The sequence below is a fragment of the Branchiostoma floridae genome, chromosome 9, assembly GCF_000003815.2.
Source record: "Branchiostoma floridae strain S238N-H82 chromosome 9, Bfl_VNyyK, whole genome shotgun sequence".
NCBI lineage: Eukaryota > Metazoa > Chordata > Leptocardii > Amphioxiformes > Branchiostomatidae > Branchiostoma > Branchiostoma floridae.
In genome coordinates, this window is record NC_049987.1 from 4,260,907 (window position 1) to 4,282,905 (window position 21,999).

At 41.3% G+C, this 21,999-nt stretch overlaps 2 protein-coding genes across 2 annotated transcripts in view; one reads left to right on the forward strand and one right to left on the reverse strand.

Annotated features, from left to right (window-relative positions):
* Positions 1-9,391, forward strand: part of LOC118422993 (alpha-N-acetylgalactosaminide alpha-2,6-sialyltransferase 2-like) — a 21,883-nt gene extending 12,492 nt beyond the window's left edge. The window contains exons 2-8 of the mRNA XM_035830887.1: positions 410-701; positions 1,592-1,748; positions 2,350-2,518; positions 3,431-3,569; positions 7,375-7,478; positions 8,034-8,117; positions 8,289-9,391. Coding sequence (XP_035686780.1) covers positions 410-701; positions 1,592-1,748; positions 2,350-2,518; positions 3,431-3,569; positions 7,375-7,478; positions 8,034-8,117; positions 8,289-8,583 — 1,240 coding nt within the window. The 3' untranslated portion in view covers positions 8,584-9,391. The remainder of the gene's footprint in view (positions 1-409; positions 702-1,591; positions 1,749-2,349; positions 2,519-3,430; positions 3,570-7,374; positions 7,479-8,033; positions 8,118-8,288) is intronic.
* A 1,465-nt stretch (positions 9,392-10,856) lies between these two features.
* On the reverse strand, positions 10,857-21,999 carry LOC118422994 (retinol dehydrogenase 13-like). The gene is made up of 7 exons (XM_035830888.1): positions 21,866-21,999; positions 20,784-20,924; positions 19,631-19,822; positions 18,748-19,070; positions 18,255-18,262; positions 17,707-17,913; positions 10,857-11,960 (listed from the first exon to the last, which is right to left on the reverse strand). The coding sequence occupies exons 1-7, from the start codon at positions 21,909-21,911 to the stop codon at positions 11,861-11,863; spliced, it is 1,017 nt and encodes a 338-aa protein (XP_035686781.1). The 5' UTR covers positions 21,912-21,999; the 3' UTR covers positions 10,857-11,860.

The following is a 21,999-nucleotide window of genomic DNA, read 5'->3' on the forward strand; positions in this document are numbered from 1 at the left end:
ATAGATTATGTAAATACCTAGTACCTACAGATTTTGTAATGGTGTAAATGAACGAAACTGGTGAAGATCCCGTCTAAGTTTCCTACCTTTCTTCTCTCCTTCTTGCCCCTTTCTTTCTTTCTTTCTTTTCTGTCTATTTCCTCCTTGCACCTTTCTTCACATTTCTTTTTTTCGTTACTTTTCCCTTCCTTGTCCTTCTTTCTCGTTCTTCCCTTATCTCTTTCTTTCTTTCAATATTCCTTTCTTTCTTTCTTCCTTTCGTTTCGGTTAATTTATTTATGTCTTTCTCCTTTTCTTTCTTTTTTATTCATAACTTTTTTCAAAGCTTCTTACGTTTTCTTCCCTTCTTTCCGTTTCTTTCTTCTTTCTTATAGCAGTTTCGTAACCTCTCCTACTCTTGTGTTTTCAGGACATACGAAAACTTGACCTCATCGAAGGATGAAGTCAAAGACAACGCCCTTAGTACGACTAATCCACGTGCACCCAAGACTGTTGCGATCATTACACAGAGAAAACAATTAATTCCTGAACTTAACAACAATAAAACATACCTGAATGACTCTCTGGTAGTCGGTACGAGATGGTATCGGAGTGTATCAACACCAACAAGCGGGAAAACTGGAACCACAGTGCTGCCAACAACGCCTCTAGACAAACGGGGCCCCACGTGGTTCCTGCGTGACGATACCTACACAAAATCGGTGATCCATTCTTTCAACTTATAACGATTATGGTGTCCCTTTCTTTGAAACATTTGCACTAGTCTGGAGCCTTTAGGGTTACAAGGAATACATGTAAGCCTACCTGTCTTAGCTTTCCCGGTTTCGTAAATATTCTGTTTACCAGTTTAGTTGAAGTATCAAAGGGCATTTTTTTTGGTAACATGCGGATGGATACGGGCGAAATCAGCACGTCACCGGAACGTATTGCGCCTGCGCGAAAAGTATAGACATGCTAAACCTTGCTAAACCCCCGGTTTACTAAAGGGCCACATTTAAGAATGTACGTGCGTATATAAGGGTAAAATCCCGTGTACGTTTTACATGAAACCATGTCTCTAACATATACTGTGCAACAAGCGGGATTTCAATGCAACGTTGACCAAACCAAGCCCCAAAACACCAGGGTTCGCGCAGGCGCAGTACGTTCCGGAGACGTGCTGGCGAAATCTGAGGTAAAATGCAGCGACACCTAGCTACAGTGTGAAGTAGTACAGTTAGTATTGCCCTGCTGAGGGAGGTGACAGACGATCACAGAAAGATCGACAATAATTTTGTGTCTTGATTGTGAATAAAGACCATATTATCAATGAAGACAAAGAAATTAACATTGGTCTCACCATTCCAGTCTACACATTCGTCATATTTGTGGGCAACAGATGGCATCTTTAATGATAAAGTTTAAACTTTTTTCCAACACAACAGAAAGACTCGAAATCTAAGAAGAAGGTCGGAGTACTCGACCGAAAATTTTGAGTCTTTCTGTTGTGTTGGAACAAATCTTAAACCTTTTCACTGTGGAATTTACCAACACAGATGAGCTTTCATTCACATCTTTCACATAGCTGGTTATATTCTATTTTTCCTTACAGAAATGCCCCAGTGCAATTCGTAAGCACCCAGAGAAGGTTCCTGAGTTCATTCCCGACATTCCAGTCCTTATGTGGAACGATCACATCAACCCTGAGGAGTACGTCAGGCTTCAGCAGTTCAAACAGAGCTATGGCTGGAAAGACATGTCTTATGAAGGTAAGCAAAATTAGAAAGGTAACACTTGCAAGCAAATACAGAATGTTTCTCTTCAAATCTCAGCTAAAGTTCTAATTCGAGTTCTAAAATGTTCAAGTATGCAAATGACATTGCGTAACAAAGTATTGCCCTGTTTAGTCTTACTCAAACACATCCGTATGTGTGGTTACCAGCCCCTCCAGCTCTGTCCTGCCACTTGCTATGTACATTGTGTAATCGGGCACCACAGGGTGTCTGCTACAATGGTGTCTGTAACCATGGTGACAGCCGTCTGGTCCAGGTCATTTAGCACATTTTTTAAAATAAGAATACGTTAGAAGAAACAGAGTTAAAACAATATGTTTCCTTTCATGGAGGTAAACATGAACTAAACAGCGACACCTAGCTGCAGTATGAAAAAGAACCAGTTACTAGTACTAGTATTGCCCTGAGGAAAGTAACAGACATGTAGACAGTCGCGGAAACGTTCAGGCTGTGTTCTGCGTTGTAAACAAGAATCTTGTTATCCATTGATTCTCTAACCTGATGAATTGCATCGGGACTACCATACGATACTACTACTGCTAAATCAGTTAACCTGGATGTTCCATTTTTACTGCAGACATAGAGAACTGTCTCCGTCACTTCAACACGTCTGCCCACCGCTACATGTTCCCGGGCTGGACGCCGGACCACACCGGCTGTATCCGGTGTGCTGTTGTCGGTAACGGTGGGATCCTGAAGGGGTCTGGCAAGGGGAAGGAGATAGACGAACACGACTTTGTCTGGAGGTACGTCACAAGCTTCCCTCGTGTTTTCTCAGTGTCAAATCCGTTCACGTATAATAAGCTCTTTCACAGAATTTACAATAAGCACGTTCACCGTACTGAGTACGCATGTGCAGCAACAGGAATCCTGGGTAATATGTCAAAGGTGAAGGCCCATCAGAAGTCTCTACAACGTAATGGCGTCTACAAAATTGCGGAATGTTTTGCATAACACTGTACAAACGTGTTTTTAATGTTTAAGTCTTGGGGCTTTCACCTTTGACATATCAGCCATAATTCTTTAACGCTGCACATACGTACTCGGTGAGGTGAACGTGCTTATTAACATCGTAAAAATTTCATACACTATTTTCACAAACAAAGATCTCTTACCAACAAGGTACCTCATGTTGAAATGACCAGGAGCATATGTCTGGTGACCTGAATGGAAGTGTGACGTTAGAAACAGGTCAAAGGTGTCCTGTAGTCTGTATCACCCCCCGTCTAGGTTAAGGAATGGACGATGAGCTTAATCTGATGTACTTTGCATGCTTGCCTCAATAGATTGCCTCAGGTAACATACTGACTCATCTCCTCAATACAAAATAAACTTGTCCACCTGTCATATTTCCATGAGATCATTAACGCTACTTCAACTTTATCCGCGAGGTAACCTATACTCGTTGTATTTAAAAGAAAGGCATATGTTGATGTCAAGTCGATTTCGAGCTGCAATGTTTTTAAGATATCTTAAATATTTTTAAAATATCTTAAATATCTTTAAAAATATTGGCATTCTGAAACCATCGTTTACTTGAAATCCCTAAATACCCTGTTTATTTAAAACAACGCATATAGGTTACCCAACGAATAAAGGTGAACTATTATTACATGCATGAAGTGACATGTAGTGAACTCCTGTCGTTGGCACGTTAGAGTGAACGCCGCCATAACCAAGGGCTTCGAAGATGACGTGGGGAAAAGAACATCCTTTTACTTCCACTGCGTGAACAGCATGATGAGGTCCGTGTCAAGTGCGCATCAATATGGCTTCCGCCATCCACCACAAAACAAGGTGACGAATTGTTTGATACCAAAGTTCTTTTTATTTATTTATTTATTTATTAGGATTCTCCATATTCGATGAATATATATGGAGGGTATGGCGAAACAGGTGTCAATGGACACCTTTTCAAAGCTGCCATACACACATGTTCGCACATGTCACGGCGGGGTTATACCGCCCCTTACGGTGTGACATACCCTTTCGCTGATACGGTATGGAGGTTCGCCACGCCTCCAGCCGGGTGATTTGAAGTGAATCACCAACTCCAGACAGAAGGGTTTGCTCCATCTCACACCGCACCATCGCACGTGTGGGGGTTCTTTAACGTGCATAGGGTGTGACTCTCCCCATACACGGGACCTCCATTTAACGTCCTATCCGAGGGATTTTCACCTGAGTATAGTGAGGAAAGCCGTGTTAAGGGCCTTTCCCAAGGGCACAAGATCGGTGACACGCAGACGGATTCGAACCCACAATCTCTCGGTCACGAGTCACAAATGCTGCCGCTGCGCCACGCGGTCCCACTTCTTTGTAACGCTAGTTCACCTTTGTTCGTGGGGTAACCTATATCCGTTGTTTTTAAATAAAGGGTATTTGGGGATACCGAGTCAAAGTACTGTGTTTTAATTTTGAATGTTGCAGTTTGAAAGCACCATTTGTTGACTTGATACCCATAAGTACTCTGTCTTTTTTAAACAACGGATAAAAGCTACCCCACGGATAAATGTACGCCGACGTTACACAACCAAGTGTTTCAATCAAAATTGTCGTTTCGGTGACCGTTTGTCACCTTCTTCTATGTATTAAATGATGAAAGGTATGTCAAGACATACCTACTGATCATAATCTTCCCAGGGCCCTAACTAATCTCCAAGCAGATCCTGCGGTAGCATAAGTAGGGGGGGGGGGACACTATTTTGCAAAAATGCAGTTTTTAATGAAATACGCCCCTAGAAATATGGAGACGGTCCATCTGAATATGAAAATGCAAAAATTTTGAAAATATTTGATTGCTAACCCCCCTGTACATGCCCCCTGAAGTTTTTAAGTCGACAATGTACTAAACTAGTATAACGCTATACTACCAAACATGCTTAATGTCTTAGAAATTGTACTTTGGCATCCTTGGCAGAATATTTGACTTCAGGAGAGATCATTGTGGATATCTGAACCTCCAAATGTATTTCCCATGCAAATATGGACTATTCCAAATCACCCCCATGGCAAAAATGGACTGATCCAAACTCAAAATTGGACAAAACGGGCTACAGGTATATCATAGTATAGTCTGTATTCATTTCTACCAATTTTTACACTCAATCGCACAGGGGCAGTTAGCCTTGTAGGATTTTAAAACGCCAGTGGTACTGAAATACTCTGCAAAACAGATTTCTTTGTAGCGAAATGGAGTATCACAAGTTTTCACATGCTGAATCAGGTCCGGGTTCAGGTCCGGACCTCTGGACCTGAACCACACCTGCATGAACCTGAATTTTCTGTACCGTTTACCCACTCCTATCAGGCACCCCTGTAGTTACATGTAACTTACGTTTTATCCTATCAAGAAATAAATACGTATGCATGTAGGTGCACAGGGGGAAAGTTGTGTTCCAACTGAAAAATTTCAGGTTGCCCACTGTGCTACCTGGATTTAAGATTACGACTTACGTTGCGCCAACCAAAATGCATTTTCAAGTGTGCAAGTGGGTATTTCACTGTTGCTGGAGGTAAAGGATGCAGCCTTCAGGTTTATCTCTTAGGAGATGTTCCAACAGACAAGGAAATAAGAAGTCTGTAGTGCCATTGTCCAAGTGGTAACCACAATTACCAATCTGAAGTGGTACAGAAAAAGAGAAGAGAACCTGGATCGTTTAGACAGTACAGTAGAGAAGTCAGGAAAGGAGGCAGGATACCAGAGATTCTGATAGCTTGGAAGAGAAATGAAGAGGAGCTTAAGAATTAAGCAAGGACTCAATGGGAAAGAGATTGCAAACATTGCTGTTGATTGGAAGAGAGACAAATACCTACTACAAACCCTGAAAACCCAACATGGATCTTTCACATCAACAGCAGAAGTTGATATATTGTAAGTGTAAAGCTCAGCCAAACTCAAGAACACAGCCCTGTCACTACCAATAACCACGAAAACTCCATCTGCGGTCAACCTAAAATTGTACTTGAACAATGTTGCACGCCATTGACATCATCAATGAGTATAAATTTGACTATGGTTCTTTTGATTCTGTTGTAAATAGATGTACCAATAGAACACTGTTGAAATTCAGTATCACAGGCATCTTGCTTACAATGACAGATATCAGGGCTCGAAATATTACCTGCTTATGCAGGGTAGTGCAGGTAAAATTGGAGCTGTGCAGGTATTTCTGATGTCTACCTGCACCTAACCTGCACTGGTCCAAGTACTGGGTACAGGTTAGTGCAGCTAAAATTGGAGCTGTGTAGGTATTTCTGATGTCTACCTGCACCTAACCTGCACTGGTCCATGTACTGGGTACAGGTTAGTGCAGGTAAAATTGGAGCTGTGCAGGTATTTCTGGTGTCTACCTGCACCTAACCTGCACTGGTCCGTGTAATGGGTATATACAGGTTAGTGCAGGTAAAATTGGAGCTGTGCAGGTTAGTGCAGGTAAGATTGGAGCTGTGCAGGTATTTTTGATGTCTACCTGAACCAAACTTGCCCTGGTCCCAAATACTAGGTTTTTATACATAAACGTTATATGATGTAGGTATACGTGGATTGTTATTAGCTGCATTGAATGTTACCACTACCATCTATATTAAGTAATATTCTGTAGAAAAGAAAAAAAATAGCAATGGTTCCTGAACAATTTTAGTATGAACTATACTTCCAAAATTCAGAGTGGTACAGGTAAAATTTGTCTGCAGCAGGCTATTCTTAATGTTACCTGCACCAGTGCAGGTACGCAGAAAAAGTATTTCAAGCCTTGGATATAGTATGTACATGTACAAGAGAGCCTAGTAGTAGAGAGAACAGTTAACGGTTGCTTTCTTGTCCATACTTGACGACACATATACAAAAATACTGGTTTTAAGCTTGGTAAAAAAACTGTGTTTTTGTAACCTTGAAACAATGTTTCTTTTTGAAGTTGCCCAATTCCTTGGCATGAGTTTCTTAAAATCTTACCACTATTCTTGTGAAGCTAAAGACACTCTGTAGTTGATTTGGGTACTCTTTGTTATTCTCAGCACTTGTCGAATTACTGCCCTACCGTGATTTCCCTGTTTTTGGCCAAATAATTGAAATTCGCCCCAATACTTGCTGCCTTGTTGCCATGGCAACCAAGAATATTAAGCCAAAACCTGATAGAAAGGTATCTTGGAGTGTAATGTATCATTTAATTACACAAAATGTGCAAAAAGAACTGAAGTAATGCAGTCAGTGCTTGCAGACCTTACCAAACTTCAGGGGGTATGTACAGGGGGGTTAGAGTTTTACAATTGCCTAATTTTTGTGATTTCTGTGTTTACATAGATCATCTCCATATTTTAGAATGCGTATTTCAAAAAGTTTGTACTAATGTCCCCCCCTAGCATAAGATAGTATCAATAGCCGCGAAAAATTAGTGAAGCCGGCTAAGGAGTGTGTATGCGACCGGTGCCCGTTTGACTCCCTTTTGCCGGCTAAGCTCCTTTGAGCTTTGATACTATCTTATGGCACAGTAGGATCTGCTTGCAGTTGGCTATAACAGGAAAACCATCATTTTTCGTTAGGTTGAACATGGGCAACATTGGAAATCTTATGATATATTTCAACATCTATTCCTTACTTTAGGATACGGTGTATGTCTCCGTTTCCAAAGGCAGAAGGGACTACGAGTACATGGATGCGGCTATTAGTTGGAGGACGATCACGTCAGGAATAGACAAGGCTCACGAGTGAGTTTGTTTGTTTATGTACTTGTGTGTGTGAAAGAGAGAGAGAGAGAGAGAGAGAGAGAGAGAGAGAGAGAGAGAGCATGGAAGAGAGAGCATGGAAGAGAGAGAGAGAGAGAGAGAGAGAGAGAGAAAGAGAGAGAGTGTATGTTTTATTTGATACTGTCAGGGCCATAATACCGTCAAATTACGAGGCTGTTGTACCGCCTGTGAAGGCTATAACTGTCGCGTGATAAAAATGCGACAGTTATAGCGTATACATGATTTTAGTGTATACGGTGACGTCAAGCCTGATTAGTTACTATGGTCATTTCAAAAGTGTGGACCGGTGGGCTCTACACTGCCTCCTTCACTCCTCGCGCGAAGAAATCCTGTTCTGTCTTAGGATTTTGATCTTGTCCAACGAAATGGAATGTCCCGGAGACTCTATGTGTTGCGCCACCTCAGACGATTTGACAGAGCTAGGACGCCGATGCTGGAGGAACCTTGTTTTCAGTGCACGTTCCGTCTCACCAATGTATCTTATATATTGTATTTTGAATTATTCCCAAACTCTAGCCCCCCGTATGAGTATGGTGTCAAACCTGCGAATACGAAGTTCCGAATGCTTCATCCTGACTTCACGAGATATCTGAAGTACCAGTGAGTATAAGCTCGCTCACACTTCCAAGTGCGCATGCGGGCTGACTGGAATTATGTGAAATGTGTCAAAGGTGCATGCCCACGTAGTACATAACTTAACTTATCTTGATTTGCATTACATAACAATGTCTCTTATGTCTCAAATAGAGTAAAACATATCTTCCTCTTCAGTTGGCTGAACTCGTCACATGGTTATGGGCGGTTTGAAGGCATCTACCAACCATCTAAGGGAGCCGTCATGTTGCTGACCGCCCTGCATACCTGTGACGTCACTTCCGCTTATGGCTTCCTCACTTCCGATTACAGACAGTACAGTAATCACTATTACGAGAAAGACTGGCAAAAATTTGAGTTTTACGCCAATCATGATTTTAAAATGGAGATGAAATTATGGGATAGACTAGATAAAGCAGGGCTGATGACCTTGTATAGAGGAATCAAAACCGAAGCAGCCGAAAAAAACTGAAAAAGAGACAATGAAATCATTGACGTCATCATAATGACTATGAATAAAGACTAAACTTTACGTGACCAACACTTAGAAGAATATAATCCATAATAATGAAATATGTTGCCATAGCGACAGTTTTATTATTGATACGTATTTTAATGACCAGTGTGTTGGATTTGCAAATTAGCCCCTGATTTGCACGGTAAGCATTTAATTATGTAAGGCGTCTCTGAAGCTATCTACATTCCAAATATCATGAAGATCCGTCAACCCATTCCCGAGTTATTTCCCTCTAAAGGGATACTGCAACTACGCAGGCGTGGAAAAATTATTGACATGCCTGCGGAATTTTGCATTGGGGACACACGCTATACTATTAGCCTTGTGCTTGAGGCGTCGCCAAAAAAATTAGGACTCACCCAGAATGGACCTGTCCACTGCTACTTCCGGAACGTGACGACCACTGTCGCTTTCTTAAGGATCAATACTGATGACCTAACACTTCAGAATGTGATCGTGTGGATACGTGACGTCAGCAATTGGTCAAACGTGCCAGGAAATTTTTATGACGCCCACTGTCTCTGTTCAGTGATGGCTGGAGTGCCCTGATGTATATAGCCTATTTTATACCCCTTTACAAAGTAGTACGTTCTGAAGTAAATGCTAAGGTAACAAAGCATCTATTAGATTATGTACATGTGAATGTCAATTGCATAGATTATAAATTTAGTATAATTCATGGAGATATAAGGTCTCAGGTATTGATCCTGAAGGGGACAGTGGAAATTTTGATCCATTAAAACCTTTGTGTTGGAAGAAAGTTTAACGCTGTACATACTATGATTCCTATTCACAATGGCGCACCTGCCCTACGCGCGCCGGACAGGTGATGAATTAAACTAAATTTGGGCTCAACGAATAAGGAGTGGCATGCAACTGAGTAGAATATGCAAATAAGGTAGGGTATATAAGGGGTAGACAAGAAACAGAAGTGAGCGCGAAGTTTGGAATGGGGGGATGGCGGGGGACAGGAAGAATATTAAGCAAGGTAGTAAGGGGAGCTAAGGGCACTACCGTAGCCTGGTAAAGGGATAGAGGGTAAAAAGTAAGGGAAGATGTTGGTCGCTTCCCCACCCACCCACCCAACAGTAGGGCTTGTCGTGGAGCATCGCTTCACGCCCTGGTCTGAGATGGGGCTTTTTCCGCACTCCTCTCTCTCTCCCCATCACATGGCTGGGGCGTGTGGGATGGGTGTGGCGTTGGGAATATTTTACTACCAACACAGATGAGCTTTCATGATATTAATTGCATGTTGGCCCTGGAACCGAGGAGCTAGTCTATGTAGGCCATGAAAGGATGGTATCTAGGCTAGGTTAGCCTGGTCATCATTCTCCACTTGGGAATTGTGTATCTCTGTTGAAACTACCTACCAAATATTATTGACATCCGTTGTTCCTTTGTTTAGTTTAAAATTTTTTCATACTTAGAAACGCCCTGATTGGAGGTTGACTTCAAAATGCGAGAAAAAACCTGGCCAGTCAGTAAAGCTAAAGGTTTACTGACCGTGCGTGTTGTTTTTTTTTTTTTTGGGGGGGGGGGGGGGGGAGGCCACGTCAACGTCCGCCACATATTTCTGAAATCGTTCAGGCTGTACAGGGCAGGAGCGTCGCCCGTACTGGCACGTACGCTGGGCGAATCCGCAGCCCGACGGCACGGAAAGTTTTGTCTGCACGTATTCCCTACGAGTTCGTGCTTACCACTTACGTATACGGATCCCAAAAGATTGCCTACGTTTTGGCACGTTGACACAGCACGTATTTCGGGTTGTGCCCTTTAGGTTTAACACTAATCACATAGACACAGCTGGACGCCTGAGTACACCCACGATTTGCTCACGACACTCTGACTGGTTTCTAACATTACCTGCCGCCAAGACGCCTTGATCCTCAGAAGTGGCGCCCGATGATGGGGAGATTTCACGGGCGCTACGACGATACTTCCAAAGAAGCAAGAATGTCCTTGGTTACATTTACATTGGCCACCACTTGATTTTGTGTACCAATTCTATGAACAAAGTAATGAAATTCTTCATTTACTGAAAGAAAATGTTTGTAACCTCCATGCTACTTTTACTTTATTCAGTGCACCAAATCCAAATCCAAAGTGCACAACAGGATAGATAATACCCTCTTTGCTTTAAGAAGTAAGTGAAATACTATACCATTTGGCTCGCCCCTGAGGCGTCGCCAAAAACCAATACAATTGTAGTATGTGAACTGATGCATTTCTTGGGTGGGTAGAACAGTTTTATCATATCATGCAAGGAAAATAGTGAAGGAGCACTGATGATTGGAACCTGAATGCTTCCACCTGTACCACATTGCACACAGCCGTAACATGTTCGAGCTGCCTAATTGAAGTACCCATATCATAATAAAAGTCTTAGAATATTTCAGAAGGCAACAAACTACATTGAAAATTCACTTGTTGTATAACTTAATAGTTACCACACAAGTATGTACAAGCACACAAACAGACACACATTCTATATAGTACTAAATTTAGTACAAGTGTACTTTACACAGTCTCAACTCTCAAAGGTAAAATTCACCCTAGCATGACTGGAACTTGTATTGCACACACAAATAAGCAGAATTGCATAGCTCTGTAACATACACTGTAGTCACATCATTTGAGATTTTAAATCATAATTTGAGTCCTAAACTTCAGGAAAGAGTGTTATTTTCCAATCGATAGTAATTTTAAGAACTAAAATACATGCTATTTCACATCATGTGATAAAGTACCCACTAGTGCCAAGTGAATCGAAATGCATTTAGTATTCTACTAACCCCCCAATTACTCTTGAATTAAATTTGTAATGCCAGCCTATAGCTGAATACAATGTGTCTGATAAGGCCTGGCAAAAGTTAGCGTACAAGTCTTGCTATGCGTACATATTTTGCAAACAATTGGCCTTCTTGGTGTGAATATCGCCCGATTTATGCCGAAAATATGCATGATGAAGGAAGTGTCTGTACGCATAGAAAATACATGGGTAGGGTCTGCATGGGTTTAGTGAGTGTCACATTGTTGTACAAACACACGTTGCGTGTCTCACCACAAGTGAAATTCAGCAACAAAAAAAAGTTGGCTGATTGTGTATTCACTGGTACATAATCTATTAGAAAATAACATTCTCTTCTGGAGTTTAGGACTCTTTAAATGTCTATCAAAATATCTAGAAGCAGGGTTTAAATTTTGCATCCTATGACATGATCTGTATATGACATCATGACTTGAGTCCGACCATCCTCTCACTGATGTCCCAGAGTCTGGCAGCTGCCTCGTCATCCATGCCTGCTGCTGATGTCTCCTTGGGCACGCAATCACTGCACAGGGGAGTCAAATATATCGGTCACTTGTTTTGTGTTTTACTTTGGCAGGAACTTTGCATGTACATGAATATCACCACTACGTCAATACGAACAAGTGACTGTAGGTAATATACTCTGTGGCGTATTTATTGTTTCTGCCGCATCAGTTGCAACAATATATATTATGCCGATGATATGGACAGTCCCAGACAGACAAATAACGACAAACAGGAAGGAAAACAAAGCCCTGACATTACTGATAGCTTACCAGGACAAAGTATGTATTTGTTTATCATAACTGGCACTGACCAATGCAATGTGCTAGGAAGCCAGAGTCTAAATCTGTTAAGGGATTCCTCTACCGTGACAGCTGTTCTCACATAACCCCATATCTACATTACGCAACATCTGCTTGGCAATATCCAATTACCACAACGCCTATGACGCTAAAATAACGCAGACCTCGACCAATAAACCGAGTGACATACATTTGTAGGGGTGATACAGATTATAGTGAATGTGAATGAAGACCTTTATTGTACAATTTTGCCCAACCGGGCTAAGTACAGGTCACAACAAATCAGGATATATACATACATAAAAGTGTCACAAATCTAGTCTAACACAAAAGTTCGGCTTCTTCTCGCTTCTTGGTAATAGTGAAAATGTAGGACTGTATGGGTTTCGCTATTGTCGGTTTGTCAAAACGCATGAGAAATATAAACTTGTCAGTGCTACTCATGTGTCTAAAATGAGGGAATCTACTTTCTATATAACTAAATAGAGTATTTCTATCATTCGCATACATATCGCAATCAACAGTGAAGTGCACTTCATCTTCTACCATGTTTGAGGTACAAAATTGGCAGATTCTTTGTTCTAGAGGAGTGCGGCTGTGCCTTCCCGATTCAATTCGCAGTCGGTGGCAACTGATTCTTAGTTTGGCAATGGTAGTTCTATGCCGAATGTTTGTGATTTTCAAATACTGCTCTTCATTGTATGTGGATTTCAGTAGTCTGTACGATCGGAGTTTGTTTTTCGCACGTAAACCTTTATTATCATTATGAATGTTGGTTAGAAAATTCTGGAAATAAATATCATTCAGTCGTTGGTGGATTGCAGAAATTAGGTGGGATATGTTTGGATCTGTTGACTTACGGGCTTGCCAAACAAAAGGGTAACCACACTCCTCCAAAGTTTTGCGAACACCAGATGCCCAACATTTGGTACCTGATGAATCTAGATTAAGCTGACATAAGAGAGCGTCTGCCTGCAGACTCTCAGCTGGCACATTCTGTTGAATTCTAATGAAATATTTGATGGCGTTTAGGGAGGCTTCCAGTTGGATAGGATACCTCCCTAATTCAGCGCGTACAGCAAGGTTAGATGCAGTTTTCGGAACATTAAGTGAGTGTTTACAAAATTTCAAGTGCACTGTTTCAATAGGACAAGATATAGGACTTTTGAATGAGCTCCAAATTTCAGATCCATATAACAAAATAGGTTTAACACAAGTGTCGAAGAGTTTGTTTTTAACTGATAATGGTGCGTCTGCTTTGTCTAATGATTGTCTAATTCCAAATAGAGCTTTCAATCCCTTGCTGTATAAGTATTTGCTGTTGGCTTTGAATGTGCCAGCTGAGGATACAACAATACCTAGATAACAATAAGATGTTACTATTTCTAAATCATTATTATCAAACAAGAAACTACAATCTTTCGGTAAGCGGCCTCCCTTTGTAAATACAATAACCTTTGTCTTTTTCAGGTTAACCTTCAGCTTCCATGATTTACAATATTGTTCTAGTCTAAGTAGGGAGGACTGTAAGCCTTGTTGGGATTCTGAGAAGATAACCAAGTCATCGGCATATAAAAGACATGGCACTTTCATGTTGTACAGAATAGGAGAATTGCTAGAAAAGTTATCAAATTCAGATACTATATCACTAATGAACAAATTAAACAATGTTGGACTCAGATTACAGCCTTGTCGAACCCCGCAGTTAGTTACAAATGTTTCGGTAAGACGATTGTTGGTTTTGATACAGTTATTAGTTTTGGAATACATGTCTTTTATGGTCGATAGGAAGTTTCCTCCTATTCCAAGATTATTTAATTTGAACAGGAGACCCTCTCGCCAAACAGAGTCGAAAGCTTTGCTAAAATCAACAAAGCATGCGTAAAGACGTGAATTTTGACTGAGATATTTGCTTACTAAAGTAGTTAATACGAAAAGATTATCAGACGTCCTATAGTTTTTTCTAAAACCGGCCTGTTGAGGTTTAAAAAGGCTGTTCTGTTCCGCATAGTTCACAAGACGAGTATTCAAAATGGACGAGAATAATTTCCCCAGACAACTCATAATGGAGATACCCCGATAGTTGTCTGGGACTGAGGTATCACCTGACTTGTGTATTGGTACTATATGACTAAGTGACCATTCTTTGGGAAAGTATCCGTTTTGCAAACATGAATTGAAGAGATGAAGCAGTGTTTTTTGTAGGATTGGTTTACCACACTTCAGCATTTCATTTGTAATCATATCACTACCACTAGATTTGCTGTTTTTTAGTTTGGAGATGGCTATATCCAGTTCCTTAGCTGATATCAGAGAGTCCAAAAAGGAATTCTCTGTAGGAGGGAGAGGGGAGGGAAAATGAGTTTGAACATTTGTTGAGTTATTAGTTGAAGTTTCTGAGTCACTGATGGAAGATTTGTCTATTCTATTAAAATGTCTTAACCACGCCTCATCCGTTATTTGAGAACTTGGCTCTTGTGTTTTCTCTGACTTCAGTTTCTTCAATAAGTTCCAAAAACGCGTTTGGGTTTTCTTCCCTCAAAGAGGACAGTTGGTTAACGATTTGTTGATGAAAGTCTCGTTTCTTTTTTTTTAATAGTTTTCTATATTCTTTTTTCCTTTTAAAAAACCTTCCTCTCACGTCTGAGTTCTGTGGATTTTTCTCGAGTAAAGATGCCAGATTTTTTAGCTCCCGTTTCATTTCACAACAGCTTTTGTCAAACCATTTCTTGTTTTTTATTTTCCTTGGCCGTTTTCTATTAATCTTTAAACACAATGATTTGTAACCGACATCTCTTAATACTGAGCTGAGATCCGAGACGTAGAATATACGCCTGGGGTCAAAAATGACCCCATACGGTCGGATGAGGGTTAAGTCTATCTATAATGTGTGGTTGGCTGAGGGATTGAAAAAACTTTTGTGCAGAGGTTTCATTCCAATGGAATCTTTTAGAGAGAGGTTTGCTGTTTCCACTTATCTGTTTCTCTTTGGCAGGGTGATTTGAGGATTTTGTACGTAAGACAACAGATAACATGCAGTGATCAGAGAATGTGGTTAGGGGGTTAACTCGAAAAAATAAAATGTGTTCTAGAAGCGGTTGGTTGCATATTACATAATCAACAGTGCTGCTACCGTTTGGCTGATGACACGTGAATTTTCCTTGTAGATCACCGGCTATTCTGCCGTTAAGAATTTTAAGATTTCCTTGAATACATAAATCAGCCACAAATCTGCCAAACTTGTTGGGGGGAGCTTGATCCATGTGTTGTCTATCTAATGTAATGGTTGAGAAGTTATTCGGGTGATTATCACAGAAAGTGTCATCTTCAACGAAATCTTGTAAATTTCCTAGACGAGAATTTAGGTCACCGCCTAGTAGGATGAAACCCTGAGAACTGTATTTACATATCTCTTCCTCTAAAATTTCTATTACATGGTTTTCTGTGTGTTTGTGCGTTGTGGATGCACTAGGACTGATATAAACTGAACAAATAAAAAGATCTTTGTCTAATCCTAGTAATTTGCGATCTATCTGAACCCAAAGCAAATCTGTTGATTTTGATGGTAATTTTTTAACAAAAGCTTTGTATTGTTCTTTGAAAAAGAAAATGATGCCCCCTGATGAGCGTTTTGCTCGTTTACTCTTCTTTCTATGCAGTTGAAAAGAACTGTAGTTTGGTATGTTAATTTTTGTTTTTTCAGTACTCCACGTTTCCAGAAGCGAGATAAAGTCAAATTTGTCAATTTTATACAAGAAATCTAAATCCTCTAATTTTGAACCCAGCCCGTGGACATTCCAGAAACAAAAGTTCATGTTGCCTCCAGAAAATGCTTTCATATCCAAGGATGAGTTAAATGAAATGGGAAAAAGAAGAAAAAATTGTGTCTTTACGGTCCGATCCACAATGTCTCACAGGACCTTACTAGCTTTAACATGAGAATTTGAGGTAAGCTTAGATAAATGTAAACTAAGTAAACAATCAATCAAAATTGATCAACAACAACTACAACAACAAAAAATACATATATGTATGTCTAAATCATTTTGTATATTTCTTAAACTAAAAATGACTACCAACGTAACTAAATACTAGTATCACTGTGTATCTACAAATAGCTTAGCTTTGACTAATGCAGTAGTCTCGGATACAGTCTTTCTAATCGAAATGTACAGACTGTATGACTAAGTATAGAAGTCCTACCACACCGGGAACATCGGAGGCCACATCATGTTAGGATGCCAGGACCAGGGCGGTGGGTTCATCCGTGGAGGCTGGGACTGGCCGGGCGGGGTAAGGACAGGAGTGTTCACCGGGGAGAATCCCCACGGGCCGGCCGGTTGGTTGAAGATGGGCGGGCCCCAGGGTCCGGAGAGACGACTTGGGATGGGTGGCGGCTGACTCCAGTGCCCTATTGGGCTTCTGGACGAGTTCACTGGATGTCCCATCGGAGCTTTAGATGAACTTGGGGCCGCGGGTCCTTGGCGAGGGGGAGGGTTACTGTTCCATGGTGTACTGGAGAAGTGTTCGAGTCTCTCTGAAGTAGGACCAGCTGAAATGTTAGGTGGGTTATCGGCTGGTGGTCTCCTGTGCGCATTTGCATTATGTTCTCGCCCAGCATCTAGCGCATGGGTTGAAGTAGGTGATCGGTCTTGTCCTGATGTTGGGGCGGGCCCAATGTGTGATTGTTGTCCCCGATCCCGTGCTGGTTGTGTGTGTGGAGACGGGCGAGAATTGTTCCCGTGTTGAGTAGGAGGGGCACTAGTCTTATCAGTCGGTACTCCGATCACAGCGTCTCTGTATGTCCGGTACTGAGAGCTTGGCATTGTGTTCAATGCAGGCTGGTTCTTCCTGCCCGTGTACTGACCCAGGCCTAAGAGAGGGTTGGTTGTTCGCTTGATATTAGCAGCTAGAACGCGAATTCCATTCCTGTTGATATGGTAGCCGTCCGAAGCGAATAGAGCACTTTTAATCGCCCCTTCGTTGGCAAAGTTTGTGTTGTCAACGATATGGACGAAGCTCGTTTCATCCCCGACTACTTTCAGAAAGGAATTCACATCATCTCCGATACCGTGTAGGGTAGGGGCGTCTCTTGGTAGAATGGACGAAAGGACAAGACTGGTCTGTGGGTATTTGTCACGGGAGGTTTGAATGAACTTGCGGAAGCCTTCAGACACTTTCGATGCATCTCGGATGTCCCGAATGTCATTTGTACCGACATGAGCCAAAATAACCTTAGGATCAGGCAACCTGGAGTGTTGGATATATTCGGTAACAACAGCTACCGCAAGAAAAAAATGCATCCTATAGCTCCACTGAGTGCAGACAACATGCCAAACTACATACTTATGCGGCAAACCAAACATAGAGATACAAATGTGAACACTTATCACATCCACCAATAACAATTCTATGTCAATGGAGGTTACCCTCCTGTCACAGAGTAACAAAGGTGACACCTACCTGAAGTACAGACCAGTTGTGTTCTGCCATTCCTCAGCTACTGCACAACAGATAGTGGTCTGGGCTCCCTCCTCCCAGCTCTTTCCAATCATACCAACAAATCCTTCCATGATCTTAACGGCCACCTTGGAAAGTTGTTCGCCAACTACTCCACGTATGAAGTCCTCTCGATGTCGGTTCAGTTCCGTGGTGATGTGACCCCAGAACCTGTACAGAAGAATTAATTTACTGTGAATGCAGGAATGTTCGTGGTGGTTTTAAGGTTGTGGTTTTCGTGAGGACACTTCAATGCGAACTCAAAACGCAAACATTTTTCCAATACAGTATATTACTTCAGTGTATGGTGCTACCGCGAACTGTAAACCACCGCAAAATCCCCTCGAACTTAAATGCATTTACAGTACACTCTAATCTTGATCACAGTATCACACAGTTTTAACGCTGACAAGCTTTTCTTTTACAAATCTGCACCAAGCTGATATTATAATATTCAGAAAGATAGACAAAGACACAGGAGGCTAAACTCAAAACAAACTTCAATTTGTCACATATGTAGCTGAGAAAGAGAGAAATGTCAATAGATATTGATTATGCAGATGATGATCCCATATGCACAATTAATGAGAAAATGTGATAATTCCATAGTTGTAAATGATGGGAATTTTATACATAGAACATAATAACGCTTAGTAAAGGTGCACGTCATTAGACATAAATCATGCTAATTAGTTTGATATTTGCATGATTAATCAGGAAGCACTAAAATGGCCTTCTCTGCTACAATAAGACTGTCATAGTGATTCTTTGGACTTGTGTCTCTTGGATAGAGAGGATGATCAACCGAGACATATCATCGAATGGAAAAATTATTATAATACTTTCACTCGAAAAGATTCAAACCATTTGGCAAAGGTATGAGGATATTAGAAAACTGCACATGCAAAAGGCCAAACCCCTGGAGGGCAGCAATCAGACCGAAACGTCTTGACGAAACGTCCAACCCCTGGAAGACAGGGAACAACGGACGCTAAACCGGATACTGAAGTGAAGTGAAGTGGTGAGGTCGTGGAACTCTAGTTTACCTTCTAGCCTCCTGGCAAGTTCCCTGGAGAACAGTACATTAGCCAGCTTGCTTCTGCGGTAGGATTCCCTTGAACTATAGTCCTTTTCATAGTTGATGTCGTCAAAGTCGATGCCACTGGTAAAAGTATGTCCTAAGGAGGACACCGTGACCACCCTGCTGGGAGCAGACTTCTTCAGCAGGTCCAGGAGGAGGTTGGTGAGGAGGAAGTGGCCCAGGTGGTTCACTCCAAACTGCATCTCAAACCCGTCCTCTGTCTCCCATCTGGGGCAGGCCATCACACCTGCACATAGGGGCCATTAATATTACTGATGATGATGATGATGATATAACAATGATAATAATAATAATAACTAAAGTTCTATATCTTAACTTAAGGCTTATCTAACTACAGTGTAATACAGTAATGTGCAGTATGGGCTAAAGTTTTTTACAATCATTGGAGGAACTTCTAATCATTGGAGGAACGTCTAAACAATTTTTAATATATTTTCATACATCTGCCAAGCAGGGATTTTCACATGTCATTATGTATTTAACTTTGCACTTCAGGCCCATTGAGATAAAATCCTTGTGTATAAAATGACAGCCATATGTATAGAATTATGTATAACAGAATATTTGGGACATACAATAATAAATGAAATTCGTCTTCAATTAGCTCTGGACATATGTGCAGACTTATTAACAGTCAGATGAAAGACACTGTGCACAATGCAGAAATGACATTCACACTGGCCTTTATGATGTACAATTGTGTACATCTTAACCGGAAGCTGTTAAGGAAGATTTGTGTTATGTGTACAATCATGCACTTTGAATGACCATACCAATGAACTGTACCTGCATTGTTAATCAGGACATCCAATCTTGGCTTGGCATCATTGATCACTTTTACGAACTGTCTCACTGACGTCAGGGATGCCAGGTCAAGTTTGTGCACGACGACATTCTTGTTTCCCGTCTGACTGCGGATTTCTTTAGCAGCCTCCTCGGCTTTCTCCAGACTCCTGCAGGCGAGAATGACGCGGGCACCTGGAGAAGAGGTAGAGAATTGAATGAAAAATTTTTTTTTCTATTTGCTTTTGGACAGAGGAGGGCAATGTGGCACTGCACTATATGTTATATTAACAGTGCCACATACACAGTACAGACAGAAGGTAAAGGTAGCATTTTCTTTTATATCATTACGTCCCTGACTGATCATGAAGGAACCCATTTTTACACCTGGGTGAAGTGAGGAAGGTCGTGTAAAGTGCTCTTCCCAAGAGCACAACATTGGGGCATGGTGGGTATCAAACTCGGGATCTTTAGATTCCGAGCCAAATGCTCGGATACACCACACACGATGCCACAATGAATAATTTCCATTGATACATTATTAAAACTTACCCAAGTTCTCTCCTCAGGTGTGCAAAGCTTTGTGTCTTTCATCTCAGATGCTTAGCATTAAAACATTGCAAACTGATTTTTTCAAGCTTACTTCTACACCTTAGAAGCAATTACACTTAAATCTAAACAAAGAGGTTAGAAGTTTACATCCCCTCTCATCTAACAGAGAAGTTTTAACTGTCATTCAACATAAGACATCTGAAATTTTTGGTCGAACATCCGTCGACCTTCGTCTGGAGTGGTGATTCAATTACTCTGAGCACGTGACCTATGGACACGTGACACGTGTAAAGAATCGTAGATGCCTGGTAAGCTGTATCGGCCACGGTCTCTGTTAAGTGTTGGCTGGTGTGCTCTTATGTACCGCTTGCCATGCATCTACGATTCTTTACTCGAGTCACGTGTCCTTTAATAGGTCGCATGTACGTGTTCAGAGTAATTGAATCACCACTCCTGATTAAGGTTCGAGGTGAGCAATTTCTTGTGTTGAATGACAGTTAAAAACTTATAGCATATACTCCTTGTGATAGATAATGTTCTTCCTCTAGGTATTAAAGGTTTTTAGGTTAGCTAAATCACGTTACTCCTTGCTGTCCATCCTTACCTCTCTCTGCCATGTCCCTGGCTGTAGCCTTGCCGATGCCCGTGTTCGCTCCCGTGATGATGACCGTCTTGCCGTCCATCCTACCCTCACTCTCACACACCCCTCCAGCTGCCCACCTGCGTAGTGGTACATACAGCACAGCTGCAGGGGCAAAAAATACCATGTTCCGTTATGCTCCTTTGAAGATTTTTAAAAAAAAAAGGCCCCTGCAGTTCTAGAGCAAGCCGTTAGGGGCCACAAGCCTACACCACTTCTTCATCAATTACATCACAAGCTATCTGCCCCCAAGATCATAGCATGTCCAGGTCAAAAGATACAAAAAATTGAAGTTCTGCTGCAGTACCTAGCTCACACACTAGGGGGGCCAAAATCAACCTTGACCTTTGTCTTCCCACAGCAATCTACATATGAAATGTAAGAACCATCCATCCAGAGGTTCTAAAGTTTATGCTGACCACAAATATCCAGACACACGGAAACACAAAAACTATACCTCCGTTTTTCATGGAGGTAGCAAAAAACAGAACATTATTATTACAGTACAAGGATATGAATCAAGGTGGACACTTGTAATATTTTAACATCTTCTTGTCTTACTAAGGAAATCAATAACTGAACAAATCTATATGATTATGTGGCACTATTTAATAATAATGATAATAATAATAATAATAATTATAATAATAGGATCATCCTCAGCGTTATGGTTGACAGGCTCATTAAGTGTATGCGATTCACGAGATTATCCTGTCAATATTCTCATTGACATGAATATAACGTTACTGTCAAAGATTTACTGTGCAAAGATTCTCATTGGCAGGAATATCCTGTCAATAGTACAAAAGAAGCTTTTATTTGACAGGAATACTCGGTCGATAGCGTCTGACAATGATTTCGGTTGTTATGTGCAAAAATATACCAACGTTAGGGTAGAAGACGTCTTGATATGTCAAGTTTTGTCATAGTTAAAAGTCTTTTTTTTTCTAATTTTCAACGCCCTGGGTAAAATTTGTGCATGACAGCCTGATGTGGGGAGGGGGGTGACATGTGTGAGGCGACACTGTATGCGATATAATATTTACCTGCCGCCAAAACTACGACCGCAGCAATTCTGGAAAGACGCGTCATACTAGAAGGATCCAATGTGAACGCAGACAGGTGAACACCTGAACTGGACAGTGGAAAAACAGTGTCGACAGGACCGACAGTTTGCTTG

What these genes read in the sequence shown, in the direction of transcription:
- LOC118422994 (XM_035830888.1), bottom strand. Translation starts at nt 21,911, where the DNA reads ATGACGCGTCTTTCCAGAATTGCTGCGGTCGTAGTTTTGGCGGCAG. An exon ending in CAGGGACATGGCAGAGAGAG is followed by an intron (nt 19,823 to 20,783) that starts GTAAGGATGGAC and finishes CCTCTTCTCCAG; the next exon opens with GTGCCCGCGTCATTCTCGCC. An exon ending in ACAACTGGTCTGTACTTCAG is followed by an intron (nt 11,961 to 17,706) that starts GTAGGTGTCACC and finishes TCCCCTGTGCAG; the next exon opens with TGATTGCGTGCCCAAGGAGA.